Source organism: Chaetura pelagica, unplaced genomic scaffold (assembly GCF_000747805.2).
Source record: "Chaetura pelagica isolate M959 unplaced genomic scaffold, ChaPel_1.0 scaffold251, whole genome shotgun sequence".
NCBI classification, from domain to species: Eukaryota; Metazoa; Chordata; class Aves; order Apodiformes; family Apodidae; genus Chaetura; species Chaetura pelagica.
The window spans coordinates 568,863-589,525 of record NW_009952271.1 but is presented as its reverse complement, the minus strand read 5'-3'; the positions used below and the strand labels follow the sequence as shown (position 1 = coordinate 589,525).

Below are 20,663 nucleotides of genomic sequence, written 5' to 3'. Positions count from 1 at the left end.
TGGTCCTCCCTGGCTGTGTTGGTTTGGAGAATGAGGTGTAACCTGGAGTTGCAGCAGAGATATTTGGGCAAAAGCTGTTGGATTGCCTCTGTAGCCAGAAGGGCGTAAACAGATCCCCACAGGTGTAGTGCTGGTCCCTTGGCATGGTAGGATGAGCTGTACAAAGCACTCAAGGGTCCTTCAAACCCTCCTTGTCTGACTTTGTCCTCTGCTAGGCTCAACGCTACGAGGCTGCATCAACTATCTATGGACCACACACCCTTTCTGCTTATATCCAGCTCTTTAGAGGCCTTGCAAGGGCTCTTGCTACGGTAACACCAGTTTACTTCATGCCACATGCTGCTACAGACATTTAAAACCTCTCAGTGGTGATGGCTGTACCTGTTCCTCAAGCTACACGGTTGCTACCCTCTCTTTTCTCATAAGAAACCACTTTGAGACATTCTCATATGGTATGAAAAGAGTTCCCATGATGGGGAGGGCTCATACCACCTGGGAAATTCTGGGTATTTTCAGGTTGGAGTTTGGAAAACAGATTCCTCCTGACTCACAGTGTGCCCTGAGCTTGCTGCTTTTCTACCAAAAGACTTTGTTACCTTTGCATCTGGACCATGTGAAGGTGCAGGAGGAATCAGCAACAGGGCAGGGGGTGTCCTGGGGGGGGGATTGCTCCTCCACAGGCAGCTTGGTTTTGTGCTCACTTGTTCTTAAAATGTGCTTAGATGGTGGGCTTGGGTGAAGAGCCGCAGTGCTGGCATGATTCACCCTGGTTATCTGCCATGTCTGTACAACGAGGGCATCTTCCCTCCCTCAGGACACAGCTCAGGACCTGCCTCGTGGCCCGGAGCCCCCACTTTTCAGCATTGGCAACCTGACCCTGGTGCCTGCCCTCGTGGCCGACCGGGCGCCAGCAGGCAGGGCATTCGGGGACGTGCTGCGGGACGTGAGACACCAGTACCCAGTGGTGAGACCCTCTTCCTTTGCAGAAAACCTCGGAATCCTCACCCCTCTGCTGAAAGGCTTTGTTTTCCACAGGGTCGTGGTGGTCTCTAGACCTCAAAGGTCTAGGGTTTCGGCCATGCCCGCTAAGATCTTTTGTGCCATTGTCGTTGCACTGAACATTATTAAAATGAGTGAGTGAAGGGGACAAATAAAATCCCCTGATGTGCAGCGTGAAGAAGGTTTCCCCTTTGGCTTCACCATAAAAGAACAGCTTCTGATTAAAGAGGCAACTGTGGTTCAGCGGGTTCACCTTTGATGCCTCTGGTACAGAATGTAAATGAAATAAGAATGTCAGAAAGGGTTCAGTTCTCAGTGCTCAACATTTAGAGACGGAGCAGGGCTTTCATCCCACTGCTGTTTCCAGCAGTAAGGTGGGAAGGAAGCAGGGAGGGGTTCTTCAAAATCCCACCTATTCCCCTCCCTCTTTTTTTTGCACAGAAGGCTTTTGTTCTGCAGTGCCTGTTGCTACTGCAACCAGGGAATCTATAAATAATAACATAAAAATAAAATGAAAATAAACCAAAACCCTATGAAACCCCAACCAAACCACTAAAAAAAAACTTGCATGGCACCTTCAAAGGGTATTCTTAATGTGCAGTGTGCTGCTCAGTCTTTAATACAAAGCTCAATTTTCCCCCACAGGGAGAAGTCGCTGAAGTAACTTTTGTAGGTGCCAACCCCAGGAACTCGGCAGAGAACGGGGTAAATATGGAGTCAGGGATGGAGTTACTGCCTCTGCCTGGGCCAGCTGCATCTGTGGTGCTCAGGTGTCAGGAGTTGATGATCCTTGGACTGGAGCAGCTCTGCTCTGGAGCCAGGCTGGGAGAGTTGGGGTGTTCAGCCTGGAGAAGAGAAGGCTCCAGGGAGACCTTAGAGCAGCTTCCAGTGCCTGAGGGGCTCCAGGAAAGCTGGGGAGGGGCTTGGGACAAGGGCAGGGAGAGAGAGAACAAGGGGGAAGGGTTTCCAGCTGGAAGAGGGAGCTGGAGATAAGACCCTGGCCCAGGTTGCCCAGAGAAGCTGTGGCTGCCCCATCCCTGGCAGTGTTGAAGGGCAGGTTGGATGGGGCTTGGAGCAGCCTGGGCTGGTGGGAGGTGTCCCTGCCCATGCAGGGGGTTGGATCTAGATAATCAGGATCACACCCAGGCAGGTTGTCCCATCATTCTTCTTGCATAGACATTAACAGCAACTACCTCACCTGTCTGCTCTCTTTTTAATTACCTCAGCTGGGGCTTTGGCACTGAGATGCAGGTGCTCTTGCTGGGAATCCCCACACTTGCCAGGGAAGCACACAGAAGCGTAGCCCCTTTTCCAGCTTGGGGTGACAGGGAGGAGTGGGGACATGCCTGTGCTTGCAGCATCTGGCTGACTCTGTTATTTTTATTCCAGACTGAGCACAACTTCCTGACAGTGGAGAGACACACCAGCCCTGCAGATGACTGGCAGGTGGTACAGAACGATGCCTCCTGGGACACCAGGTGGGTGCCCTGACCACATCTCACTGTACCACAGGCTCCAGGGAGTAATGCCAGTTTAATCCAAAGGGCTTAATTTCAGAGCTCCCAACTGTAGGTTGGTCTTGTCCATGCAGGTGGTGTTTCCTGGGGATGGATCAATCTGTGTTTGGGTGGTTAACTTGTCAGGACCATGACAATGGTACCTTCTCCTCAGGTCTAGCTTCTGCAAGGAAGGATTATAAGTTTGGGAAAGGTAGGAGGAAGAGCAGGAAGGTTGGTGGCCCAGCTTCTTCATCCATCTGCCTGTTAATGAACAGGATACTAAAGGGAAAATGTGAGCAGGGTTCTCAGAGGGAAGAACTTTGCTGTGCATCACAAAGCAGGAGCAGTCAGCAATTTTAAAGAAGCTTGTAAGAAAGTAAAGTTAAGGATGGAGATGTCAGTGATAAGGAAGAATTACCACTGAATGTTGGCATCTTTTAGCCCTACACCAGATGTTGGCTCATGAAACAGAAATGCCAGAGGTGTCTTTTGTCAACCCATTTGATTTCTAGCTACTCTCCTGTTTGAATTAAACCAGGTGTTTTCCCACCTGCCTCTGCAACCTGTCTGTGAGAAACTGAGCCCCCAAAAACCTCCATGTTGGGTTCTTAGGACCGTGTGATGTCCTGGTGCAAACATGTAGTGTCTGATGTCAGAGAGGCAGTGTTCCCTACAGCTTGGCTTCATAGAGTTGTCAGGGTTGGAAGGGACCTGTGGAGATCACCCTGTCCAACCCCCTGCTACAGCAGATCCCATAGGAACACATCCAGATGGGTCAGGAATGTCTCCAAAAAGGAGCCTCCACAGCCTCTCTGGGCAGCCTGTCCAGGGCTCTGTCACCCTCACAGCAAAGAAGTTTTCCCTCATGTTTCACCTTGAACCTCCTGTGCTCCAGCAAATCTTCTTGTGAATTTATGATGAGTATTTGATAGGGTATAATTCTCTCTGCCCAAGGGCAACCAGCTGCTCTCTAAACCTGGTTCAGGAGCCAGGACTCCAGCTGGGGAGATTTTCTCCTACCTGCACTTGGAGCATTTCTAACTGCTTGCCCTGTATTTATTACTTGCATTATGTCACTTTGTCAATCTCATTGATGTCACCCTTTCCCATCAAGTTCCCTCCTTGAGTAAGGGAAGTGATGGCATTTTATCACCTACGTATGGAGACCTGCCCTTCTTCCTTCCTCTTCCAAAAAAACCAACAGATTTCCCAAAATCTTGGTGAGGAACACTGAGGATGTTTCATAACATGTCATTTGAGAGGATGAAAAACCAAGACAAATGCACAACTTGAAGAATGTGCTGCCACGATGCTGGAAAGAGAAGAACCTAGATGTCCTCTTTTCCTCCCTGAGGAGGACTTGGGATCTCTGAAGGATGCTTGGAGAGTTCTGCTGACAAGGAAGAGGAGCTGTTTGGCCTCTTCCTGCCCCAAGGGGCTGGCCAGAAGGCAAACCAAGGCAGACAGTGATGTCTCCCTTCCTGGTGCCCCAAGAAAGTACCAAACACCACAAGAAAGGGAAAATGGTTCCATTCATGATTTTACCTCACATTTTTATGATGCCAGTGTGTTAACCTTGCCATGCCAGTAATTCAAGTCGTGGGGACAGGGAGCATCCAACATTTTAACTTGTTATTAGCAGAGTCAGACTATGGGGGTTGCTTTAGGACAGGAAAAAGGACCCTTTGAAAGCACCGAATGTGCTGAGGCTGCAAAGTGTTAAATAGCTCTGAGCTGCATCTGTGAAATGTGCTTCAATCTCAGGGATCAAAAGACCTGAAAGTTTACTCAGAGAAGGTACAGATTTTGGGGAAGGGGGACAGCTGCCATCTGCGCTTTGTGCTGCCTTTGCCACCCCAGCAGAGACAGACTCAGGGCAGGTTTCCTCTTTTGCTGGAGGCTGCCTTGGTGCTTGCAGCAGGGCAGTGTTTGTCCCCACCCTGCTTCTGCATGGGGCTTTTTTTGAGACTGTTTAGGAGAAGAGGCTGAGCTAGAGGTAGACATTTGCCTGGCCCTGCCTTTAGCAAACAGCCAACAGTGATAAGATGTGGTTAAATCTCCATGACCTCACCTGTGAGGAACCTCTTCCCAGGGGAGACCTGAGCTAGAGTCTCAGAGAGGTGATTCCTGCAGCCTGGGGGCAGGATGGGGAGGAGGCAGGTGGTGGCACAGACCTACCACAGCAGCATTTTCAGGTCACAGCCAGGCTCAGGCTTCAGATCTCTGGTCCAGCCCAGCTCCCAACAGATCCAATGCTGCAGCTACAGCAGGTTGCTTGGGGCTACCTCCAGGCAAGTCGGGGTGGACACCAAGGCTTGAGATCCCTCAGCACTTTGGGCTTTGTGCTGTCACCTCACTGTCATCTCCCAAGACAACATTGCCTTCATCCCAAGAGAAGCTATTGCAATCCACAGCCAAAACCTTGGACAAGAGCAACCAGGCAGATACATGGGCCCTGTGTCAGCCTCTGGTCCCTGTTTACCAAACCCCATTTTCCCATTATTCACTGTTTTTCACCCAGGTATGTGTGCAAATATTTATGTCAGTCTTGGCAAGACTGGTGTGAGGAAACCTTTCATTACCATTGCCAATGGATCAACACCTTTTGTTGATCTGGTTCCTTTAGCTGCAGCCCTGAAATGGGGATGTTATCTCAGCAGGACTAGATAACTCTCATGTCTGGCCCAGATACTATTAGGGGTGTGCCCAACAGTGCCCAGTATCAAAAGAAGAGCCGGTTCCTCATCTTCACCTCCCCAAGAAGTGCTCCATCCCAGCTGGCTGAAAAATCCCTCACCTCAGAGGATGTGTCTGGAGAGCTTTGGGCTTGACCAGGAGTGCTTTTGCACCAGGAGTCTCCAAGAGAAAATGCCAGGGTGGTGTGGAAATGGGTGCCAGAAGCCCTGACCTTGGTGGTGGTAGATTTTGCCTGTGAACATCCATAAATACTTCAGCATGAACCAGTCACCCTGTGGTGACCATTGCTCAGAGGGGTAATGTTGGCTGGGGTGATGAGGTGGAGTTGGGGGATCTAAAACCACAGTAGAAATACTCCTCATCTGCAAAAAGAACTGCTGACCTCTTCTTCCATGTCTCCAGGTATTTTTCAGATGTGCTGGGTTCTGGGTTGGCTTGTTGGTTGCCTACATATGTGAGGAAAGCTTTACAAGAAGCTCTTGAAATACACTTGGCTGGAGGGCATCCATCTCGTGACACAATGAGCTCTTGTTAAAACAAATGGATTTCCCTGCTGATGGCAGTTTGTTTGTTTCTCTGCTAGGTTTTACTGGACCAAAGGAATATTTGGGCAGAGCAAAGTGACCATTGAGTGGCACATCCCCCAGGACACAGAGCTGGGTGTCTACAGGATCCGGTACTTTGGGCACTACAGGAAAAAACTGTCCCCCAGCCAGGCTGTCTCTGTTCCATTTGAAGGCACCTCTTCAGCATTCGAAGTCACAGCTCTGTAGGTGACCTCCTTCCTGGAAGGAATCCTTTCCTTCCTGAACATCAGTGATGGTCACAGTGCTCACCCAGGAGAGGTTTTTGCAGCATATGTGACTCTGTACATGGTTGTACATGTTCATGGTTGTACATGTCCATGGTTGTACATGTACATGGCCCTGGAAAGCCCCCGGTCATCCTCTGCTCTGCAAAGCTCCACTTCCTGCAAAGGTTTGGCTTCAGTCCCACGTGTCCAACACATTCCCATTCAAGCTGCTCCTCTCCTGGCCAGATCTCATCACTGTTGAGTCAAATTTTAATAAAAGGTGTGATTGTTTTTCTTTAGTTGTTTACCAAGAGCTCTTGGACTGTGAACAGGCAGAATGAATAACACCAGGAGGTCATCCAGGCCATCAAATTATCTGTAAAATTGAGCTCACTCCATACAAGTGGAAAGTGCTGCTGAATTCACAAGGCGGCAGAAAAGAAGAGTCCTCAGTCATGCTTGAATTACAAAGGTGACATCAAAGGATTCCAACCCAAACCCTTCTATGATTTTATGATCTAGGGATAAGTTGGGTAGATGATAGGTTGATTTTATGACCTGAGGCATCATGCACCTGTGGCACAGCCAAGAGGGGCTGTGAGAAAAGCTCTGGGGCTGACTGTGTCCACTCTTGTCCTTGTGTTAAGCTCCTGCCCAGCCCTCTGGCCACAGCAAAGGGCAGCGGATGGTGTTTTGGCCTCTAAACACCAGTTTGGGACACATCAAATAGAGCCAAAATAAGGGTGCCAGGGGTTGTTTCAATAGGGGAGGGTCATGGGAGAGCACTGGGGTTACAGCAGGGGCCCTATGCAGGGTGGGGCTTTTGGGAGGGACCTGTTGGTGCGGAAGAACCTGCAGCTCCTGGCAAAGGTGTCTGGTGTCCAACCAGCACAGGGTTGGATTTAATCTCAATAAGTTTATATTTCAGGTGCTGCAGATGGAAATAAGTAAGAATTGAGCTTATGGATTAAAGCTGTGGGTGAGGCAGCTCTGAGCAGACCTTCTTTTCAGCATCAGGAAGGACACAAAGTGAGCAGGTTCTGGCTGGCTGAAGGACTGCCCAGAGCCCATGGCTACAGCCTGAATCACTGGCAGGTAGGTCACCAGAAGGACTCTTGGTGCTCCTCCAGTCCATGTGAAGGATCAGGGGAGGGTTTCATCAAAGCACAGAACAAAGGTACCATCGGAGGGGCAGAAGGACAAAGCCCATTAGCTGAAAGGGTTTCAACACAAAAATGCTGCCAGGAAGGTAGAGGAACTTCTCCTGGGGGATTCAGGAGCTTGGCTGGACAAAGCCATGACCACTTTGGTGGCAAGTCCCTCCTGAGGTGCCTCCCACCAGCACTGCCATGGAGTGCCATAAACAGGGATGGCTCCAGAGTCCCCAAATCTCTTCCAGCCTCCATAAGTGGTAGATCCAGGGAGAAGAAAAGATGCCTTTCAGATCTGGATTTGGGAATCTTGTAGTGTCTTGCAGCTAAAGAGTTGTGAATGTTTGTTGAGCTCCAGCAACATGCTCCAGTTTTGTACTCAATCTCGTGACTTCTTCAGAGAATCCTCAGTCAGATCCTTCTGCCTCTCTTTGAGATCAGTAGGAGGAAATGAATTATTCTTGTGGAGCAGCTGCAGCCACTTTCTCAGATCCCTCTCTGGAGGAGCTCCAAGCCATGGCAATGTTGAGGCAGGAAAGGGAGAGCTTTGGAAGAACACCACTGGGAATGGAATCCCTGCAGATGTTCTTAGTTGTGTTCTTTCCTAATAACTCACTCCCCCATCTGCAGGATATGGGCAGCAGCAGATGCTGCTCCAGCATCCCATTGTGCCAGGGGCCAGGCTCCCCCAGTGCAGCCACACTCCAATTGATCCAAAACGATCCAGAAAGTTTCTTGCAAGGTTTTATTTCCCCACTCACTTTAAGATGGTGCAAAATCTTACAACAGAGCCAGGTCATCAGTGGGGACACAGGAGACACTTTCTGGTCTGAAGATGGAGCTGCTTAATGAATCCCAGGATAATGATCACCTCCCTCCACTTCCTGTTTCCTGCATAAACTGGAACAGATTGCATGGGAACACTGTTTTCCTGGAAGAAATGCTTGAGGAAGAAGGAAACAGTGGCTCTTTTTTTCCTTGGGCACCACTGTGATGTTTTATTTGATTGTTGCAGGTAATTCTGTTTGTGCTGTCGCATGACAGTGATCGTGGGTTTGTTTTCTTCAGTAGCACTTGCACAGGACCCTGTTCATGCAAGGAAAATCAAACTGTGCAGTTAAAAATGCTGATGGGCAACGTTCACCCTCTGCAACGTGACCCCCCAGAAGAGGGTTGGTGGGAAGCTGGTGTTCCTCATGGGAGAAGAGGTGCTGAGAACCAGGATGAGGGGGTGTGGGGAGTCCCACTGGTGCCCCAGAGCAGGTCCCCTGTGAAGAACCTCATGGCAGGCTTGTTGGGTCCTATGCCACCTGTGGGCACAGGCTCTTTGGGGGAGGTTTCCAGGAGTTTCTTTGGAACCCTCCATCACTTTTTTTTGGTGCCCAGAAAACCCAGCAGCTGCGGTGTGAGAGAGGCTGGGGTGGGAAGTCCTGGGGTGGGCTAACTCTTGGGTTGCCTTGTGGTTGTCCTCTCCTGCTCCTTGCAGTGACAAGCAACCCCTTCCTTCCCTCCTGCCTGCAGGGTGGTGGGATCCAGCAGCCACTAGGTGCCAGTGCTGCCGTACAGCAGAAGCAGCTCAAGGCTGAACAGAGCCCAGGCCTTGGGGAAGAAGAAATAATAAATAAATAAATAAACCCCAACCCAACAAACAGAGGAATTTGGGCAAGTGGCCAGCTGTTAAATTTAGCATTACTCATGGCAGCTGCTCTGCCCTCCCCCGGGCTGCTCTCCTGCAACGTGGAGCTGTTTGTGCCTTGGCTACGTGCTCTGTGGGCAGGGAAAAGCTCCCCCTTGTTCTTCGTCGTGGGACATAAACAAGCATGAGCTTTAGGAACGGGTCTGGGAGGTGTGAGTGGTTACAGGCAGAGCCTGAGCCACCCCTGGGCTGTGCTGATCCCTCCTGAACGACCAACAGGATCTGGTGATACAGAGTCATGGAATCATCAGTGACCTTTAAGGTCATCCAGTCCATCCACTCACCAAGCCCTGCCAAATCCCCACTAAGCCATGTCCCTCAGCACCACATCTGTGTGGCTTTTCAGTCCCTCCAGGGATGGGGACTCCAGCACTGCCCTGGGCAGCCCTTTCTGAAGAGTTGTTAAATTAGGATCTGACCCGAAGCACTGAGGGACAGGGAGAGTCCCTCGGCTGTCTCTGGGAGCTTTTGGGTCTTTGATGACTTGTTTGATCTTTTAGGACCTGTTTGATGCTGTGGTTGGTTGGATGAGTCCAACAGAGGGTATTTGTGTGCAACCCACCTCCTCTAGTGGCTATTGGCTTTTTAGCACCTTCACATCTCAGGCTGTGTCTGCGTGAGCTGGGTCTGCAAACCACGGAACCTTGCTCTTCAGGGGTTTCCCTTAGCCAGTCCCAAGTCTGGGTGTGCACAGCCCCTGCCTTCTGCAGGCAGCTGGAGCCAGGCCAGAGCAAGGCTCTGGGCACAGGAAGGTGCTTGAGGTAACAGAACTTCTCCAGGGAGAGAGCACCCCACTCCCAGCACCCCTTGGAGGAGAGGATGTGTCTAAGCACTCCCTTCCCCCAAGCACTTCACAGAGAGCAGCTGAGAATTGTAGTTGTAGACAAGTTTAAAGTTTGGAGGGTCACAAATGGTGGAGTCACCATCCCTGTAGGTGTTAAACAATATGTAGACATGGTACTTCAGGAGATGGTTTAGTTGGCATCGTGGTGTTGGGTTGGTCGCATTTGATGACCTTGGATTTATTTTCCAGCCTTAATGATCCTATAAATAATTTCCAGCCCTTGAAAGAAGGAAGACTCCCTTGATGTGCCTCTCTGTTGCACCATGAGGACTACCAGGGCCAGGCTGACCCCCAGGCAGACAGGGAGCTCTGGTCATTGGTAGTCCCAGACTGGAGCACTGTGCTTCAGAGCTGGGGGATGTTTTACCCCCAAAAGAGGGAAATCCAGGTGATGGGGAGATGAGATGGTCTATGGGAGATTCAGGTGGGAAAAGGGAGCCAAGCAAGCTCAAACATGAAGCAACTCCCCTTGAAAGCCACTGGAGACCTTGTCCCATAGGCCTCTGTGGGGGGTTCAGTGAGGCATAAGATGGAATCTTTTGGCATGGGATGTTTCAGGGTCTATCCAGCTCCAGAGGCAGAGTTGCTGTGTGATCCTTGGGCACCTTTCATTCTCATATTGCTCCTCAGAGCTGAGGCCCTGTGCTTTAGAAGTTTCCCAGAAAGGGAGCTGGGAGAAAGGAGAAGGCAGCTTTTGTGCCTCCTGCCCTGCAAACAGCCAAACTTGTGGCCATCTGCTGATCTAAAGATCTGCTGATCTTTTTTTTTTTTTTTTTCCTGGGCCATTGATCTTCTCACCATTCACAGCTCAAACACATCTTAGACTTGTTTGGGGAGGGTGGGTATGGTTTATTGGCTTTGTCTTGCTATCCACTGAGAACCCACATCTTTACAAATGGGAAAGAACATGTTCCAAGTTGGGTTGTGAGGTTGAGATTCCTTGAAAAATCCTTCTTGCTCTCCAGAACGAATGGGCCAGACTCTGCTGAGCAAAGAGGGAAGCTCAGTTCTCCAAGAGGGGAAAACGTTAAAGCCCAAAAGTGAATTCTGCCATTGTCCTGATTTCAAAGCAGGACATCAGCAAAATCTGATGAGATGAAATAATAGAGCTAGCAGAGCTGCTGTTCTGGTTAAAGCCCAGAATGCAGCTGAGCCTTTTGGAAGCCTGTGAGGACAATGTCAGGCTATTTGGGCAAAATCTCCCTTGGCTTGGGAGGCAGGCCCTTGGTTGTCCGTGCATGGTACCAGAGCTTCCCCCCATTTCTTTGCCTCAGGATCTCTCTGGAAAGGAGCAAAAACAGAACTTGAGGGTTAATGTCCCTTGTCCCAGGCGTGGAGGCAGGAATTGCTGTTGCTCAGCCCTGTAGCTTTGATGGTCACCCAAGTAGCAGGTCTCATTTTCTTGAAATGACCAGGACTGAAAGTGACATTTCCATCAGGGAGCTGGTGACAGGCTCTTCCCATGGTGGGACCAGTCCCCTGCAGCCCTAAATCCTGTGTCACCCCACTTACCCCTTCACTTTTGCATGTTCCATCTTGCTGTTGCTATCAGTCCCCCAAGACATCTCCCTTGGGATCAGCTGAGGAATGAAGGTATTGCCACCATAGGAAATTTATAGCAACTGTGATTCCTGCAGCATTGGAAGATAAACAAACAATGGCCCAAGAGGTGGTGGAAATAAGCCCCAAACCTTTGGTTTTTTTTTTTACTTTAAGAAAGATCTGTAATGCTGCTGATTTTCTGCTGTGTGTGCGTCACCAAAGCACATGTTGAAAACACTCAGGGTGTTGCTGGGCAGCCTCTGGCCTTGTCTTTGCCCTCAAACCCAAAAGAGCAAAGTGTGCTCTTATTTATCATGCAGGAAACGAACCCTCTCAGGTGAAAGCTGAGGTAGGAAAGGACTGAGGCACTCAGGTCAGTTCACAAAGTTTTAATGATATTTCAAAGCCCAGTGAAAGTCCTCGGGTTATTCCAGAATTAGAGACTTGCTTCACGGAATTTAGCCCCCTTTATAATCTCCTGGTGATGGATGATTGAGATGCCATTTTTTTTTGCTTCATTCTGTTTAAACATTCACACAATTGATGGTGTGAGATTATTTTTTTTTCACTGCACTTGACAGTGATAAAACTCTTTACAAACAGTTGTACTCGGCGTACAAAAATAAGTGCTTCATGCACACACTTTTTAATACTGCTTCTTTCCCTTCTCTTTGACATCTTCCTGAACTTATATAAATAGCAGAAAAAGCACAGAGGAAAGGTACTGAATGTGGAAAAGTGAGAAACCCCTTCTGCCAACAGAAGTCTTATAGAGAGAAAGACATAACCCGTTGGCAAACGTGGCTCAAAGGACATAGAAGAGAAGACAAAGCCACAATATCCGTAACACTCTGGGTTGTTTTGCCCTCTGTGAACAGGTTTGTTGGTTTCTGTGGAGCCAGGTGGGATGAACAGCAGCCACAGAGGGCTTGTAACACCTTCTGGATCACTCTGATGATATAAATAGAAAGGGTCTGGTGTTATCACAGGCTGTACAGCTTGTGTGGTTTTGTTCCATTCCAAGAGAAACCGAGTCACCTGAAGCATGAGAACAGAAAGCTCACAGATGGCTTGGGTTGGAAGGCACCTTAAAGGCCATCCAGTTCCAACCCCCTGCATGGGCAGGGACACCTCCCACTAGACCAGGTTGCTCCAAACTCCTGGTAGCCAACACCATGTCACAGGCTGTTGTGCTTTGTACAGCTTTGGAGACGCACAGAAAAAGCTCCTCTTGAAACAACTTATGCAGTGCCACGTTGCATCATCTCCAGGGGGGATTTTGGGGCCAGATCTGTGGGATTTGATGGGCATCACCAACCTGGAGGTAAGTTCTCCCCTAGAAAGAGGTGGTTTTTTGCTCCTAGACTGAGCAGATTCAGTTTTTCTCAGTGTATGACATAGGATTAACGTGTCTACTGGGGTTATCTAACTGAGTTTGTCCTGTGTCTCCAGAGCAACATTACTTCTGCCTTAATCAGTAGCAAAACCAAAGAGGTAATGCTCCCCTGCAGCAAAGACTGCTCTCAGCATGCTCAAAGCATTCAAACGCACCCCTGCTCTCCGAAATAAGAGGTGCCTTTACTGTTGACCTGCATCTTTTTCCCCCTAGATGGATTTTTGCCAGAATGGCAGAGGCACCAGCCTTGCAAAGCAGCACTGACACCAGGCAGGGCTCCTCTCTCCTGTCAGAAAGGTTCCTGGAATAGAATTTTAGTTCCACCAAGGTGTCTGTTATTACTGGGTCACAACTGGGAGCTCTTGTGCTCTAATTAAGTAGAGACCTGGCCCCAATAAATAATGTTTTCCTGGTCCTCGGCATTAAGCATCCTCAAATTTTCCAGCCTGCCCCTGAACCTTCCATTGGATGGGAGGTGGAAAATATCCACTGTTATTTCATAGGTTCACAGACAGGTTTGGGTTGGAAAGGATCTTCAAGATCATCTAGATCCAACCCCCTGCATGGGCAGGGACACCTCCCACCAGCCCAGGCTGCTCCAAGCCCCATCCAACCTGCCCTTCAACACTGCCAGGGATGGGGCAGCCACAGCTTCCCTGGGCAACCTGGGTTAGGGTCTTATCTCCAGCTCCCTCTTCCAGCTGGAAACCCTTCCCCCTTGTTCTCTCTCTCCCTGCCCTTGTCCCAAGCCCCTCCCCAGCTTTCCTGGAGCCCCTTCAGGCACTGGAAGCTGCTCTCAGGTCTCCCTGGAGCCTTCTCTTCTCCAGGCTGAACACCCCAACTCTCCCAGCCTGGCTTCAGAGCAGAGCTGCTCCAGCCCTCCCAGCATCTCCGTGGCCTCCTCTGGACTTACTCCAACAACTTCATGTTACTCCCATGTTGGGGACCCCAAAACTGGACCCAGCCCTGCAGGGGGGGGTCTCACCAGAGCTGTTTTGTGACTTGTAGCTGTGGCTGGGAAGGAGTAAAGCAAGAGGGAATCTCTGCTGAATGGTTGCCCCTTGCTTTAAAAATCAAATCAGCATTCAAGGGTGTGCAAACTGGTCTGTTTTGCTGGGCAGACACTTTTATGATAAATGTTGTTTTTTTTTTTCCCTTGGATGAATTAAAAAGGCACTTGAGATGCTTGATGACATCCTGCAAGGCAGGTGGCACAGGATGCTCAGAGGTGGCAGGAGGCCAACTGCAGACCTCCAGGCAGACAAGAGGCAGCTGCTCATTTTACCCACTGCTCTGCTGGCCTGAGAAATGTTGGGGTCTGCCTGGCTGAAATTTTGGGCAAGGAGGAGAACTCCTGATGCATGGAGGGACTTGCTGGAGACTCCACATCCTTACCCTGTCCCATGTCACACAGTGTCCATGAGACCAACTGTTTAGAGCACAGAGGCTGTTGCTTGTAAACATGCACACAACAGTGTGTATGTATATATATACAGGTATCTCTGTGTGTGTATATATACACACACACTTGAGAACCACTCGTTTTCTGGACTGAGATTCTGCTTCCTAGCGTGAAAACCTGATTTTAGGCAATTCCTTTTAAAATATCTCCTTCTAAATCATACTGTTCTGAAGCTACAAAACAAAACCTACGAGAACAAAACTCCTGACTACACATCTAACTGGAGGCGATGGGATGAGCTGAAAAGCAGGAGGGTTGCAAGAATTACCAGACTGAGATTTTGGGGTTGTTGGGTTGTGGTTGGGTTGTTTTTTTTCTTTCCCTTTCCCTGCCTTTGCCCGATGGAAGGTGTTGTGTAGGAAGGCAGGGTTAGAACGCCCCATAGGCGTCGCTGCGCGTGGCCACGGCGAAGGCCGGGTAGGCTTCGTACGCCGCGTACGTCCCCAAATCTTGTCCCAGTGTCACTGCTTGTTTCAGCTGAGCAGCTGTGAGGGTGGCAGCGGCGTTAGCGATGGTGTATCCTGCAGGAGAGAGGGGGAGGAAAAGCCCGGGTTGATGCAAGGGTGCTCCAAACCTGCCCTCGTGGGTTGGGGTGAGTGGACTTTGCTGTCGACGGGAAGGGCGCAGGGAGTGATAAATTCGTTAGGTGGAGTGAGCTAATTGAGTTAAATAGCTCGTTTTCTGGCATGTTTCAACAGGTAGTGGTGGAGTCCCCATCCCTGGAGGTGTTTAGAAGTCATGTAGATGTGGTGCTGAGGGACATGGCTTAGCAGTGGCCTTGGTAGAGTTGGGTTAATGGTTGGACCTGATGGTCTTAAAGGTCTTTTCCAACCTAATTCTATGATTCCATGTTTTTTTCTCCATGTTTTAGGTAATTTAAAAAAGCTGGGCAATTAATATATTTTCTCACCTATTATTTGTTAAACCCATTAGTTACCAAATGCTCCTTCGTTGGATATTTCTTGTTTTGGGCTTTGATTACCTCTGAGCTAACTGGGTGTTAATCATAGACTCATAGACTGGTTTGGGTTGGAAGGGACCTTAAAGATCATCCGGTCCCAAGCCTCTGCATGGGCAGGGACACCTCCCACCAGCCCAGGTTGCTCCAAGCCCCATCCAACCTGCCCTTCAACACTGCCAGGGATGGGGCAGCCACAGCTTCCCTGGGCAGCCTGGGACAGGCTCTCACCACCCTCACAGGGAAGAATTTCTTCCTCGTGCCCAATGCTAATGGTGCTCTGTACAGAGCTGCCCACACATGACATCAGGAGGAAGAGAAAATGAAGTAATAGGGGAAATCTGGGCAGGTTTCACAGAACAAATATAGCTTTGATACCCTTCACAGCCAAAATTCAAGCAATCCAGGACAGCCATGTTAAAAAGCCTGTCCATTAGCAGGGAGAAAGTATTTAGTGACCTGGATTTTTTTTTTTTCTCCATTAGCTTCCCATGGAAAATGTGGTTTCAACATTCTTATATTTTCCATGGGAAAATGTTAGCTTTGGTGATTCCAAATGAATCACTGGGGAAACAAACCTTTTTTGGGGCTGGTTGGTCTGAAGGAATTGTTGTGAAAGAATCAGGAATTCAGACAAAGCCCAGAGTTGGGAAGAGCAGCTGAGGTCCCCGCTGATTCCATTGAACCAGGCTCTGCTGCTGAACTGCAGCTCCTAGGATCTCTGACCAACCAGCAGTGGGATCAACTTGAGGTCAGACAGATCTGAGGACCCCTTGGTGGGGGGAAATGGGGACACTGGGCAACACCCAGAGCACGTCGCCTCCTCGGAGGTGTTAATTTGGGGGGGAAACATGAGATTTTTGCTGTCTTTGGAATGTTGTGGCTGCTCAGAGTATCTTCTTTGCAGCAGCAAAGTGACGAGCAATGTTTTGACTAGGAATTGAGGAACCTGTGATGGAAAGCAGGGCTGTCCCCAACCCAGGAGAAATGAGCTGCCACCCTGGCATGGCCAGAGCTGAGCTGGGTGTGCTGTGAGCAGAAACTTCCCTCTGTGTCAAGGCTGTTGGCTTTCCAAGGGAAACAAATAGGGGTGGATGAAAGCAAAAGGAGAGATGCTAATGAAGCAGTAAGTGGGGGCTGGATTCAATAAAGAGCCCATTTGGTCCCAGCGCTGCGGAAACCTGCAGGAACCCAGACAAATTGATTTTTCTGTGGCTTTTGTGGACTCTTGTGGCAGGAAGCTGGGTAGATCGATCTATTTATTTCTTTCTTTTTAAAATCCATCCTTGAGAGACTCCAAACAACTCAGTAGTACTGACTAATGCATTCCTCATGTGCCTTTTTGGCAGGCCTTGCTCTCGCTACATCAGAACAGCCCTGACGCTGGGGAGCACAGCCTGTGTGATGCCTGTGAGCTGGATTCCTGCTCCCAGCCTGGCTTTTCCATGATTTTCTCAAGCTGTTTTGGGCAGCTGCAAGAGCTGCTGAGCATGAATTTCCAAAGTGGGAAAAAAAAAAAAAAGAGGAAACAAAAGCCGAACAGCTTCCAGTGGGAGCGTGAGAGCTGGGATCAGAGCCTGGCTGTGAGTGGCCTCATTTCCTTGGCAGGTGAAATCAAAAGTGTTGCTCCAAGGGGGAGGAGAGATGGACTGTGGGTCAATCAGCAGGGCAGCTCTGCAGGGAGGAACATCTACCCCATTCTGGGTGGCATCAGCCAGGCTGCAGCCGTCAGGTCCAGGGAGAGTGTTCATCCCAGCTGTGCCCACATCTGGGCTCTGCATCCCCACTGAAGGGAGGCAGCCACGAGCTGGAAGGAGCTGGGGGAGCTGTGTCCATGGGATGGGGCCCTGAGTGGTGGCAGATCCCCATCCTTGGACCTACCCCAGCTCTCCTGGAGACAACCCCAAGCAACCTGCTGGACCCACAGCACTGACCCTGCTGGGAGCAGGGTGGGACCAGAGACCCTTCCAACCCAGTGCCTCCAGCCTGAGCTGCTCTAGGATATGTCCACCACAATTAGGGTAGTCCTGGGGTGGAGATAAATTGCTAGACAGGCAATAAAAATGTCATACACCTGAGCACATGAGCCAAGGTAGAGGTGTGGGGGGGAGCACGGCCAGGCCCTTCCTCGGTGGCCAAAACTGGGTTCATTCTTGTCACCCCTAAGGAAGCACACAGGAAAAAAACAACAAACCATCCCAGGAGACCTTTGCTGTACAGACCTTCCCATACCTGGAAAAGCTGGAGCTGCAGGAGGCACCTCTGCCCCCTCGGTGGGGATGCCCAGGGTCTGGAGGGTGAATTCTGCTGCGTAGGTCTTGGCTTCGTCGATGTAGGCGCTGAGCTTGGGTGGCGTGAAGGGATGTCTGTGGGCACAGCAAAGGGTTAGCTGGCTGGGTTTATTTCTTCTCTAGGACTTGCCTGCAAGGTGTTTTGCTCCACTCATAGGTGGCATCACCCCACATTCCAATTGGAAGCAGTATTTTCCTGCCCTGATGCGTTGGCAAATGCACTCTCCTCATAACAGTCGGGTTTCTTTGCTGGGTTTGTCAGCCCTGGGTCTCATTTTGGACACCACATCCACTGGGCATTTCCAGAGGGGAGCCTGCTGCAGCCTGGCTTTTTCTTTAAAATACACAGCAAGCAATATTTTAGGCCAGAAATGTTGAGGATCATATTTGGAGCCGAATTATTGGTGTGTTCCTTCCAGCTGCTTTCTTTTTCCTACCAGTGTATGTTTTATATTTGGCTAAAAAAACCCAACCCTTTTTCCTGATTATTTTCTGGCTTTCTGTCATCTTTGGACCACCAGAAGGAAAGCAGACTTCCCTATCAACCTATTTTAGCCTGTGGATGTCTTTCATCCTTAACATAGATATATTTGAAAGGAGATAGAGACCTGTGCAATTGTATTTTGAGGAGATATGTTAGAGAAAATGCCATTAAATGAGAAAATGACCCTGAATCCCAGAAAACCTGGGCTGGTTACGTACATGGTGGGGTTCTGGTTGGCAAGGGCAGGGATGGTGATTTTGTATAGGAAGAGCTGCCTTTGGTCTTGGCCAATTGCAGAGTGGAGCTGGTATACGGGCTGGCCCCAGTTGTTTTTCTGGCAGATTTCTTCTAAGATCTGGAAAGGACAAAAAGGGTTATTTTGCTTGGGTTAATTGCAGTGGAGAAGCCTTCTCACCCAGCCCCTCCAAAGGGCTCCCAGGGCTGCCATGGCAGCCTCCTCCAGGCTTAGCAGAAATATATATATAGGGGAAAAAAGGCAGGTTACTACAGTCACCTGGAAGTGTAAGATTAATCTAAAAATCTAATACTTAAAAAAAAATCCCCTTAATTCCTGAAGTTAATTATTATCCTGTTGAATTGTACATCTTTGTCCTTCTGCTTATTACACAGTCACAGAGTGGTGGGGGTTGGAAGGGACCTCTGAAGACCATCTAGTCCAAGCCCCCTGCCAGAGCAGGGGCACCTACAGCTCTGCCACTCTCCCAGTAAAGAGGTTTTCCCTGATGTTTAGCTGTTTAATTCTGTCATTGGTGGGGTTTTCTTTGAATTCTCCCCAGAAACTCTACTTGTGCACCTCTTTTTAACAGCCCTGAAGCACTGGGGTTGTGTCCAGCTTCACTGCTCTGGTGCCTACCTGGTTAAATGGGTTACAGTGCATGAAACAGCCAAACAGCCTTTTAAAAAAAAAAATAGAAATGCAGGTTGTTTTTTCTATCCAATTAACTCCTTCAAGAGGCTATTTCTGCTTCTAGTTTTAAAGAGAAATGCTGAACCACGTTGCCCCCAGCCTCCGCACAGCTTATTCCCTGGTAATTGGAAGTCATTGTCCAGGAAAGCTCTTCCTTTGCCTCTGTATTTCTTATTTTTTTAACCCCCTGAGTATCTGCTGTCCCAAGTGGGTTGTTTCTGTGCCTCACAGTGAGTGATGCTCAGACCAGCTGGTTTATTTCAAGTCACTCCAGCAGACCTAACCCTCAGCTCAGGGCTTTGCTACCAGAGACCCCCCCTAGGTACCTCAAACCTGCACCTTTCTGAGCTCCACCTTATTTAAAATTCTCATTTGGTTTTATCTGAAATTAAAATGTGAAAGCCAGTGCTGCTTTTAATGCTGCAATTGTTGCTCCAAACTGAACTTTAGCACTTTGTAGTGCAGGTGAACTGATATATGACATTTCTTCACTATAGCAACCCCTGTTCCCTGTGTTCCATCAACACTGAAATCCTTGGAAAGGCAGATCTACTTATGAGCAGTGAGTATCCCAGCCAGGCAGCAGGGTCAAAATCACCACTCAGAGATGCTGTTGGAATGGCCTCAGTGTGCTGTGTGGGAGAGGCTGGGGGAGCTGGCAGGTATTAATGAGGCTGTCCTACTAATGAGGCTGTCAGGAAGGAACCTGTAGCTGTTTGGGGCACGTGGTGGGGGTTTGGCATGGATGGGAAACAAGGAATTTTACCTGCCCTAAGGAAGTGCTGAGAACATTTCACTCCAAATTTTGTGCTTACAAAACAGAGTAAGGGGACTGTGAAATATCGGAGGGGGTGGGGGGAGGAATCCCACTTCCCAGATTTTTAGGGCAGTTTTCATAGCCTTTGGCAACTGCGATGCTGTGGCAGTTGCAGTGTTAATAGAGATGTGTTTCAGAATTCAAGATGAGGTTCATTTCTTGCATGGCTTGGGGTGATGTAAAGGGAAAGGAGTTGCCATGAGAGCCCCTGAGAAGCCCAGGGAATTTGTTCTGGGTTTGTTCTCAGGCCTCATCCATCTGGCTGGATCCCAGCCCCACACACCCAACCACATCAAAAGCCTCCTTGAGCAACCAGAATTTCTGCCTTTGGCCAGAGGGTGCAGGTGTTCTTTCCCCACAGCTGTTTTCAAGACATCCATCCTTTTCCTATACACAAGCATCTGTTCCATGGTGAAGCCTCAAGCCATGGTTCAGGTCCCTTCCAACCAAAACCACTGTGTGATTCTATGAGCCTGTTTATCCCACCCATTTGGGGTGGGAATTTCTTTACCCCACAGACCTTTTAGGGAGGGACAGCCATAGCTGGATTTTGCCTTGCTCCTGTGGGTGTGGTTGAAAACTCTCCTCCAAAGACAAGAGGATGATGTTCTCCAGCAGGTGAGTATTGCAAGATATACCTAATTGTGGGTTTTGCTGTTTTGTTTTTTTTTTTTTTTTCTGTTTTTTTTTTTTTTTTTAATGCCTTTTGTGATGCAAGAAAGGCTTTAGTTACCAGTCCCTGCTGCACATCCAAGCAAGGGGCCATTTTCCCAACAGTGTTTTAGCAGATGACAACCTCTGGCTGGGATGCCCCATCCCTGGAGGTTTTGAAGATGATGTTTAGTGCAACCTGCTCTAGTGGTTTCCTGCTCATGGCAGGGGGGTTGGAACTGGCTGATCTTTAAGGTCCCTTCCAACCTTAAGGATTCTGTGCTATTCTTTTCTTCACACACATACCTGAGGGGCCAGTTTGATCCCCTGGGGCTTTAGGGCGACGTGGTTCATCGGCGTGAGCTCCATCCCTGGCAAGAGGTCGTAGAGTTTATCCTCTCCCCTCTTTTCACCCTTGAGCTGGTATCCGCGCCCCGGGCCCGTGCACGCCAGGT

The 20,663-nt window shown here is 49.4% G+C and overlaps 2 protein-coding genes across 3 annotated transcripts in view; one reads left to right on the top strand and one right to left on the bottom strand.

Annotated features, from left to right (window-relative positions):
* ASAH2 (N-acylsphingosine amidohydrolase (non-lysosomal ceramidase) 2) overlaps positions 1-5,968 on the top strand; it is a 19,123-nt gene extending 13,155 nt beyond the window's left edge. The window contains exons 16-20 of the mRNA XM_010007772.1: positions 216-311; positions 815-964; positions 1,645-1,704; positions 2,389-2,477; positions 5,779-5,968. Coding sequence (XP_010006074.1) covers positions 216-311; positions 815-964; positions 1,645-1,704; positions 2,389-2,477; positions 5,779-5,968 — 585 coding nt within the window. The remainder of the gene's footprint in view (positions 1-215; positions 312-814; positions 965-1,644; positions 1,705-2,388; positions 2,478-5,778) is intronic.
* An 8,480-nt stretch (positions 5,969-14,448) lies between these two features.
* A1CF (APOBEC1 complementation factor) overlaps positions 14,449-20,663 on the bottom strand; it is a 20,919-nt gene continuing 14,704 nt past the window's right edge. For both annotated transcript variants that reach the window (XM_010007765.1, XM_010007766.1), the window contains exons 9-11: positions 18,031-18,167; positions 17,270-17,403; positions 14,449-14,600 (exon numbers count right to left, since the gene is read on the bottom strand). In XM_010007765.1, the coding sequence (XP_010006067.1) occupies positions 14,449-14,600; positions 17,270-17,403; positions 18,031-18,167 (423 nt within the window). The remainder of the gene's footprint in view (positions 14,601-17,269; positions 17,404-18,030; positions 18,168-20,663) is intronic.